Below are 10,041 nucleotides of genomic sequence, written 5' to 3'. Positions count from 1 at the left end.
GCGCCAGAAATTGAATGCAGGTCCACAAATGAATTAACTACTCTGATGTATGAAGATTATAGGCCCAATGATTATAGACTATAATCGTCATACAACATCAGGGTGGTTAACTCTTGGGAACCAGAAAACCACTGGGTTAGATCTTCCTCTTGCTTGATACATAAAGGTTGTGGGTACCTTTCCTTGTCAGGGCACGCACAAGGATCAACCGTGAAACCAATGAATGCATACATAACTGGAACACAAATCAATGTTTTTCTCTTCCTTCCTTTCTCTATAAAATCAATAAATAAATTTAAAAATTTTTAATAAAAATGGGATTGCCTTTTGTCATTTCCCCTTCTCTGCTCTTTTAATTCTTCCTTGCGGAGAAATCACTGCGAGAGGCTTCTGTTCCTCCGCGCTTTCCGTAGATCACTGAACCGTCATTGGTTGGGATGTACTGACGTCTTATTGTGAGACGGGCGCGTTTTCAGAGGAACGCGTTGCGGAGGCCTATTTTTTGGTGGTGGTCCCATCCCAGGTTTCTGGATCCATGGCTCAGAAACCGCTGCGCCTGTGAGTGACTGAATCGGAAGCCGCTGTGTGCGTGCGCACGTGTGTCTGCCTGCGGAGCGTTTTCTCCGGAAAGGAGGATGAAAAGGCGGGGGTGGGAGCAGGGCGGCAGTTTGTCTGCTCCGATGTCATCTTTGGCAGGCCGAGGCCGGCCTCTTTTCCTCCGCGGGTTTCGCTTCCGAGCAGGGATCTTGGAGATAGACACTTGCTGAGAGAAGCGGAAGCTCCCAGCGTTGGGCTTCTTTCGTATTAGGCCAATGCTGGCCTCTGAGACATCGTTTCCCCTTCTTTTCTCCCGCACTCCATTTACTTAACCAGAATTTTTAGGGACGGGGGTGGGTTGATGAGCCCTGGGCAGAGATGGACAGGATGGGTGGATAGAATTTCTGCACTGAAGCACTGTTTGAGGGAGGTGTGGGGGATGGGGCGTGGCGCTGGGACCGTGAAGAGATCAATTCCATTCATCCATTCATTCAACAAACATTTATTGAACAATTGGAGTGTGCCAGGCACTGTGCTTGGCGTTGCGCAGACACAGTGAAGAGAGTAATCAAAAATATATGTAAAATTACGGTAGTGATCAATGTTAAGATGAAAAGGTTCACAGTTCTGGGAGGGTGTATAATAGGAGTATTTGGCTTAATGTGAGGAATACCAGGAGTGAGGATTGAGTCTTAATTATTAATAATTATCCTTATAAAAAGCCGTTGAGCCTGACCTGGCGGTGGCGCAGTGGATAGAACATCAGACTGGGATGTGGAAGACCGAGGTTCGAGACCCCGAGGTCGCCAGCTTGAGGGCGGGCTCATCTGGTTTGAGCAAAGCTCACCAGCTTGGACCCAAGGTCGCTGGCTTGAGCAAGGGGTTACTCGGTCTGCTGAAGGCCCACGGTCAAGGCACATATGAGAAAGCAATCAATGAACAACTAAGGTGTCACAACGAAAAACTGATGATTGATGCTTCTTATCTCTCTCAGTTCCTGTCTGTCCCTGTCTATCCCTCTCTCTGACTCTCTCTTTGTCTCTGTAAAAAATAATTAAAAATTAAAAAAATAAAAATAAAAAGCCATTGAAATGTTTAAGAACAACATGGCATGATCAAGTTTTCCTTTTGGAAAGTGCTTCTGGCTGCAATGTAGAGAACGAATTAGAGCCAAAATAGAGGACAGCTAGGATTAGATGGTGATGGCAGAAAAAAAGTACAATGATTCATGGTTTATTGAGATAAAATCAAGTCTTGGAGATGATTTGGTTGTAAGAAGGAATCTGCACTCCTGGGGTCCTGGATTTCTTTTTTCTTCAGTGGGCTAGGAAATACTGGGAAAGAGCCCAGACGAGGAGATGATGAATTTTGAGGTGTCCTATGATGTGCGAAGTGAACCATGGCTCTCCCAGAAATAATTATAATTCCATGTGACAACTACTATAATAGAGGAACTGTAGAATCCTGTGGGAGCACCAGGAATTGATGTTCGTTAGGGACTGGAGGGTTTCCTAGAAGAGGTGGTGTTCAGAAGATAAAAATGTTTAATAAATTATTACAGAGCTTTCTCTGAAATGTTACGTGGGTTTCTGAAGTTTTGAGAGTGACTTTCTTACCTGATTAGGATCACTTTAGAGATGTGCTAGGATTTGAAGCATAAGAAAAATTTAGACTCAGGATGGGTAGCCTGGGACTATTAGGAGGAGGAGGAGCAGCCCCAGGAATGGCAGGGGCAGAGTGATCAGACTGACAGTAGGGAAGGTTTCTGTTGGGAAGCTTGGGGAAATCACTGGGAAGAGCTTTCCCAGATTTGTGGAAGGCAGTAGTTCTGCACTCAGTGGAGTTCTTTTAATGTTTTGGGGGAAAGAACAGTAAACTGTTGGCTTTATGTTGGATGATAGGAAGAAAAGAAGGCCTTGGAGGAAGTGTAAGTATATTCTCTACTTTGTATCCAATTCCAGATTCATTGTACTTCTCATGCTACCCCTGCCTTAATCACAGGACTCTCAGCCGCTCACAGCTATCCTCTATTGCTTCTCGTTTCCCATCCTACTCTCCACTCCAGTTTCTGTTCAGAGCTTCTAAAATTCCCCTTTGTTTCTCTCTTCCCCATCTTCATTTGACATTGCCCTTTTCACTGATAATTTTGCCTATAGTCAGTTGTTCCAGACCATCTTTCTAAAACAGATATGCTCAGCCCTGGCCTGGTGAGACAGTGGGTGGAGCATCATCCCTCACGTGTGGAGGTCACAGGTTCCATCCGGGTCAGGGCACCTATGACAAGCAGTCAGTGAGTACACAACTAAAGGAAACAACTAAGCGCAACAATGAGTTGATGCTTCTCTCTCTCTCTCTCAAATCGATGGGGAAAAAGTTCTCTAAAGCAGATATGCTCATGTCACTGCTCAGCTTGAAAATGTTTGGTGATACAGACAATAAAAGCACACCAGAAAGATATAATGACAAAACAGTAAAAAATATGTTTCAAGATGAGTTAAAAGACATTAACAAATGATATGAGAAGTGGAAAGACCATATAAATAAGAATTATAAAAACTCAGAAATGAGATGATGCAGAGGCCAGCTCTGCCAAGGACAGTTCCAAGTGGAAGGCGCCACAAAACTTGAAAGAAATCACAGACACAAGATGTAGAAAAGGTGGGACTAGGGGTCTCTCAGCTTCAAGGACTGAGAGCCCCGATATGTGAGTCCTCATTGTATTTATTTGTCTTCTTTATCTACTTATCATAAAGCTTCAGTACATGAGGTAATCATCCTCTGGTACACCAGTGCAAATAAGCACATACTCGGGGAAGATAGGAAATGACAAACAGTACAGAAGCTCTTGTGCAGATAATCATGTCAGGGACCCGGCGTTCCTAAGTCCACATTGAATGATATTTGTTCAGGGCAACATTCCATTCTCAGGCCATTTCCCCACAAGATGATAGAACAAGTTACATCACAACTTAGGGCCAGTCTGCCTTACGAACCTTTGCTCTTGCCACATTCTACCTCCCTGACTTACAGCACTTTACACATACCTTTTATTGTAGCCCTTTTTATACAGGGTTGGCCATAAAGTAGGTTTACAGTTGTGAGTACATGAAATAGTTTATTCTTGTATTATATATTTATTGCATTGTTTTCTATACAAATAACTGTAAACCTACTTTTGCCCAACCGTGTATAAATTTATGGCTATCAGAGTATCTTCTCTTCCTCTCCCCTGATTGAAACTCTCTGAAGTTTAAACTGTCTTCCTCCTCTTGATACTGCTAATGTGTTTTTAGCATCGTACTTGGCATATTGCACTTAGCATATTGTTGGAGTTCAGTGTGTGTTGAATGGATGATTGAAGCCCTGTACTAAGATAATGACAGTGGAAATAAAAAGGACAGAATGAATATGTAAGATGTTTGAAGAAAGGGATCAATGGGACTTGGTGACTAGAAAGGAGATTTTTGACTCTTGGTGACCAGGTTGGTGATAGACCCATTAACAAAACTTGGGAAGTGAGGATAAGCTGTTCCAATTATGGAGGAAATGATAAGGTAAACTTTAGATATGGTGGGTTGAAGGTCTTGGTGAGTACTATGGTGAAGTTGCCCAGTGGTCAGTAATAGTTTGCTTGTATTGAACTTTCCTGGTAACCTGAGAGAGACTGGACCATAGATCTGCATGATCCAGGAAGACCTGGCTGGTCTGTTCATGTTTCCTGAATTGCCGTAATGTTTATCTTTTGTTTGCAGCTTGGCTTGTGGAGATGTTGAAGGGAAGTTTGATGTTTTATTCAATAGAGTTCGAGCAATTCAGAAGAAAAGTGGAAACTTTGACGTAAGATGTTTCCTTTTTCTGAATTTAATTTTACTGTCGACATACTAAAATAAAGTTTGTATTCCTTTATTCATGTCTTGATTGAACATATACTCCTTTTTTGTTAGATTGGATATCTTGTGAGCATAGAAACTTTAGCAGCTGCGGAGAAACGGGGGAAGGGAGACCTGTTTACCTTTTTATGCTTTTTTAATTTCAATCCTGTTACTTTATTATTGTACACAAATGCGAAAAGAGGCTAGCAGAACATCTAGTGATTCTGACCACTGGGTTCAGGAAGCACAGATTTCATGAGTGTGTGGTGTAGATTGAGGCAGATAACATGAGCAAATGCTTCACAAAACAAAGAGCCTTAAGTGTTATTTGTGGTTGCCAACTAGACTGTAAACTGCTACAGCACAGAATAGTATTCTAGGGGTGGGAATAATATATTCATTGGGTTGAAGGTTGAGTAAAGACAACAGGCAGGAAATGTGTTTGGTTTTTTTTTGTTTTTTTTAATTTTTTTTTTTTTTTTCCATTTTTCTGAAGCTGGAAACAGGGAGAGACAGTCAGACAGACTCCCACATGCGCCCGACCGGGATCCACCCGGCACGCCCACCATGGGGCGACACTCTGCCCACCAGGGGGCGATGCTCTGCTCATCCTGGGCGTCGCCATGTTGCGACCAGAGCCACTCTAGCACCTGGGGCAGAGGCCACAGAGCCATCCCCAGCGCCCGGGCCATCTTTGCTCCAATGGAGCCTTGGCTGCGGGAAGGGAAGAGAGAGACAGAGAGGAAAGCACGGCGGAGGGGTGGAGAAGCAAATGGGCGCTTCTCCTGTGTGCCCTGGCCGGGAATCGAACCCGGGTCCTCCGCACGCTAGGCCGACGCTCTACCGCTGAGCCAACCGGCCAGGGCAGGAAATGTGTTTTTTAATGCCCTGTATTTCTCAAGGAATTCTTCAAGGTTGACTTCTCCATCTTTCCCTGGACCTCCTTCCTATCCCTAACTTGAATTTGATAGTCAGTGAGACAAAATTTAGTAATTTATACAATTGTTACTAAAGAGTTACATATGTATTAAAATTCTGCAAATTGATTAAGGAGAAAACCTGGTTTGAGACTATTAGGATAAATAGTTGAATAATGTGACTATCAATTATGTACTATTTGATATAAAAAAATCTCATATCTGTTTAAAAAACTCATTTTAGCTGCTGTTGTGTGTAGGAAATTTCTTTGGCTCTACCCCAGATGCTGAATGGGAAGAATATAAAACTGGCATCAAAAAAGGTACAGCAATTATTTTTATTTAACAAATGATTTCTAACAAAGTTTCAAGACTACACAGGTTTTTTTTTTCCATTTTATTTGTTTGTATGTTTTTTTGGTTTGTTTTTTCCAAGTGTTATTTAAGAATTTTCCTTTGAACTCTGCATTGAGCTGAGAGGGATGTATATGCATCTAAATGTTTACATTTTGAATTTGGTTGGAATTAGTTCCAGAAAAATCATTTTCTTCTAAGTAGGCAGATGTTAAATAAATGAAAACACGTGTTCTTTCCTTGTATCAGTGGGGTTTTTTTCACTCAGCTTTTTAGGGTCTGTGTTTTCCTAATTATACATTGGCCATCCTCTTTAAGATGTCACTTCATCATCCAAGTGCGACCATTTAATAATCAGGCCACAAGGTTGGGTATCGGATATCCTAACTGGTGATCATATTCCACATGTAGTATTGCAGACTCTTTACTTTTGCTATGATTATTTTTCCTATGGCAAAACATTTCTCCAGTTCAAAAGCAGATCTGGTAACTAAAGTGTCATGTCTGTTTCTCTCACTAGCTCCTATTCAGACATATGTGCTAGGTGCCAATAACCAGGAAACAGTGAAATATTTTCAAGATGCTGATGGCTGTGAATTAGCTGAAAACATTACTTATCTGGGTAAGTTGATATTTTTTGTGTTGTAATGAACATAATAAAGTCTCCCAGAAGATTTGTGGCTGGATTCTTCTGCCATTACTGCCTGAGAGAATGGGGTCAGGGTATTCTTGCCCAAAGTCTGTGTCTATACCCTTAAAACTATAGCATTTTTTCCTTTGTGGTCTGTCCCACCTCCCTCAATTGCCTTGTGTTCTCACACCAAATACATACTCTTTCAGCCAAACAGGAATAACTTATCTTGACTACAGTGTATATCTAGAGTATTTAAGGTATAAACTATGTTTTTAAAAATCTGTGTACTGTATGTGGTATCACCATATAACATATAGCTGACATATTAGATTCCTAGCCAGCTGTAGCTCTAGGGCTCACTGAGCTTTTGGAAACTGAAGTTTTTAGTGCTCATCCTTGGGTTTTCACTCTGTCTTTTTTCTGGTTCCAGGTCCACTCTTTAATTTCAGGTTAAAGTTGTTCCCTCCCACCCCCTTGAATCTCTTAGTGGTTTTCTCAATTCTGGCCATTTTGTTTTTTCATCACCTATTGTCAGTCTGTAGTCTTGGATTATTCAGCTCATTTTTCCCCCCTAAAATGACTCCATTGCTCTTCACATTTCCTCTTTCTTGGTCTCATTTCTTTGGAAAACCTCTAAATTTTCTTGGTTGTAAATGCCCTCCCCCTCCCTCCCCACTGTCATCCATCTTGGCCTGTATTTGATTCGCTACATCTGGCCCTCCTGTAAGCAGTCTTTTCTTGCTGCAATCATATGGAGCCCCTTTAAACAGAAAATTGCGGGACAGATTTTTATTTGTTGTTTTTAACCAGTTGTAAGACATACATTTTGAAATCCTCTTGTAGCTCTTAACTTGGGCCTAACTTATGGCAGTTCTCACTGTAGTTATTAGATTTGGATTAAGACCACTGCTGTAGATATTTATGGCAGTCATTTTATCATGAATTTAGTGGCAGGAGTGGGAAGAACAGCTGGTATTTGGGTTATTTCTGTGAAATAGATTATTTTGAGATCCAGTAGGAGGAGCAAACGGTGAACTTCCTAGTGAATATTAGTGAATATGTGATACGGAGCTCACAGTGCTGGCACAGCATCCACCATTGAGTAGGGCTGATCTTTCTAGCATTTATAAATGAGGTCAGCTTTCAAGAGTGTAGATTTTGGGGAGCTGGTTCCATAATGATGAGAAACAAAGCTGAGAAGGGGATCAAATTGTTAAGCAAGAAATATAATGAGAAGGGAGGTATGATGCTGGTGGGCAAGGCCAGGCACATTGGATTGGATTCAGGCAGATGGGAAGGAAACTGTGGAGCTGGAAAGCAGTGGGTCATTCTATTTAGTAATGTCTCACAATGGCGGACAAACACACAGGCAGGGGAAAACCACTTCTCAGGCAAAGAAACAGCAAGAATGGCCCCTCACAGTGGCAGGCAGGTAATCTGCCATTCACAATCCCCCTGAGTGCAAGCACTCATAGCCTTAGATAGGCCATATACACATGGCGCAGTCACACACTCACGTACCAATCAGGCAAAGGGCTTGTAGCTGGTAAACCAACGAATACGCCTAACATAGCTGCCCCACATTCCACCCCTTTAGGATTGCTCACCTCACAATAGGTACATTACATACATACTAAAAATGACAGTTACAAAGGTGCCCTTCACAATGTCTCCCTGAGCACTCTGCCTAGGGAGTTAACTGCAGACCCGCCTCTAGCTCCCCACCCCATGGTAGGTGGGAGGGCCTATATTGTTCAAAGCTGTGTCCTTTGAAAAAAGTGACCCTGGTGTGTCTCTGCAATGGAGTGAGAGCAGCTTTCTGGTGCAGAAGGCTCCCCACCATCAGGGTCTCAAGTTGCAATCTAAGATCAGTCCATGATAGACAGCCCAGCTATTTGTGCAAATTACCAAAGTAAAAGTCCATTACAGGCAACTAGCCATATAGCTCTTTATTAAGACCTCAGCACCTTTCCATAAGTTCATTGCCACAAGCCCCATCCAAACCTCTTACAGGTCCAAGCTCATACAGCCTGGTAGAATCAAACAGATTCAAAGCCTGTGCTTCCTTGACAGTTCTCTTAGCTGAACTTGAACGCCAGCCATTTTCCGGGCAGATGCCAGGGCCTCCCGCTTCTCCCATTTCAGTGGCTGAACCTCTGTTCCCACTCAAGCTTTCACCAAAGCTCCAACAAGACTTTATTTGACTTGCCATCTAATTTCTCCCTATCTGTCCTGGCTGCAATCAAATCCACACCTGTGTTCTGGTAACCTTTACAGACCCATTTCTCCTGTTAGTCGGGGTGGCAGCACAGGCAGCAGCCCTCACAGCCTGTTCCAGGGAGCATGATGCCATTCACCCTTATGTCCTGCAACTGCAGCAAATAGGCTGCCAGCAGCTCTGTGGGGTTTCTGCCTGAATTGTGCCCCCAACTCCATCAGCTCTACCTGGGTGTAGGGCCAGACCACAGAGTGCTGCACTACCTGGGGAAGAGGTTGTGGCTGCCCCTGAGGGGACTCTTGGCTGCTGAGTCTTTACCTTCTTGGCAACCAGTGGCTGGGCTCTGAATCTGCAGATGGCAGTTGCAGCTCAAACTTCCCCCTCAGAAGAGTCAAACTTCCCCCTCAGGCGGAAACGCCTGCTCCCTGTGATTCAGAGCCACTCCACAGACAGGAATGCAGCTCCGTCTTCCAAGCCCACTGCTGGCTCTTGGCCTGAAGCTGACTCTCAAGCTCCTGAACCTGCAGTTGTTTCTCCAACAGCTGTCACTGCCAATGTTCAACTTCCAGGGCAAACTAATTCACAAACCCATCTCCTTATTCAGAGACTGCTCCAGTTCTAGATGCCTTTGATGCTCAGCCTGCAACTCTTGAACCCAGTCAGCCTCCTCCAGTTCACACCATTTGCTCCAGTTCACACCACCATTGCCACTCAGTCTGCAGCTCATCCTGGAGCTTTCTACCTTGTGCAGTCTCATGCACAGAGCTCTTGGTTTCTTCTTGCAGGATTATAAAAAACACCTAGCCAACAGTCTCCAACAGGAGAGCCACTGGGAACAGCCACTCCTCTATTCCACCCCTGAAGGTTGTTGGTGGCTCCATACCAATCTGCTCTGAATCCTGCTTACTACGCCAGATATAATGCTGGTAGCCAAGGCCAGGCAGGTCCACATTGGATTCAGGCAATGGTAAAGAAACTGTGGAGCCAGAAAGCGTTGGGCCATTCCATTTAATAAAGTCTCACAATGGTAGACAAGCACACAGGCAGGGGAAAACCGCTGCTCAGGCAAAGAAACAGCAAGAATGGCCCCTCACAATGGCAGGCAGGCAATCCGCCATCCACAATGCCCCCAAGGGCAAGCACCCATAGCCTTAGATAGGCCATGGTAGATTAGATAGACTGCCAACCTCTCCTGTACCAATCAGGCAAAGGGCTTGCAGCTGGTAAACCAGCAAGCAAGCCTAACAGCTGCCCCACAGTAGGCAAGCAGATGACAGTATCTTGTGAGGGCATATATCTTCACCTTGAAGGAGGCAGAGTAATTAGGAGTGTTGGGAGAGGTGAAGATATTCTCTAGTTCAAACTATCAGACTAATTCAGGGGTCCTTGATCTTTTTATAAAAACGGGACCAACCCAGGGACCAGGTTGACCAGCACTGCAAAAGTGGGCGGTTTTTATAAAAAGTTTGACGACCCCTGAAAGAGCGTTTTAAGAGTAGAAACCATAGG

General features: G+C 43.8%; 1 protein-coding gene across 4 annotated transcripts in view; it reads left to right on the top strand.

The window, feature by feature from the left end:
• The first annotated feature begins 463 nt into the window (after positions 1-463).
• The window catches only part of CWF19L1 (CWF19 like cell cycle control factor 1), a 32,228-nt gene continuing 22,650 nt past the window's right edge, over positions 464-10,041 (top strand). Inside the window, exons 1-4 of one of the 4 annotated variants that reach the window (XM_066239632.1) lie at positions 464-558; positions 4,290-4,374; positions 5,571-5,649; positions 6,201-6,302. In XM_066239632.1, coding sequence (XP_066095729.1) covers positions 536-558; positions 4,290-4,374; positions 5,571-5,649; positions 6,201-6,302 — 289 coding nt within the window. In that variant the 5' untranslated portion in view covers positions 464-535. The remainder of the gene's footprint in view (positions 559-4,289; positions 4,375-5,570; positions 5,650-6,200; positions 6,303-10,041) is intronic. The other 3 variants (XM_066239633.1, XM_066239634.1, XM_066239635.1) reach the window with 3 other exon arrangements.

This window comes from Saccopteryx bilineata, chromosome 7, assembly GCF_036850765.1.
Source record: "Saccopteryx bilineata isolate mSacBil1 chromosome 7, mSacBil1_pri_phased_curated, whole genome shotgun sequence".
Lineage (NCBI taxonomy): Eukaryota > Metazoa > Chordata > Mammalia > Chiroptera > Emballonuridae > Saccopteryx > Saccopteryx bilineata.
This window is presented reverse-complemented; position numbering and strand designations above follow the sequence as displayed.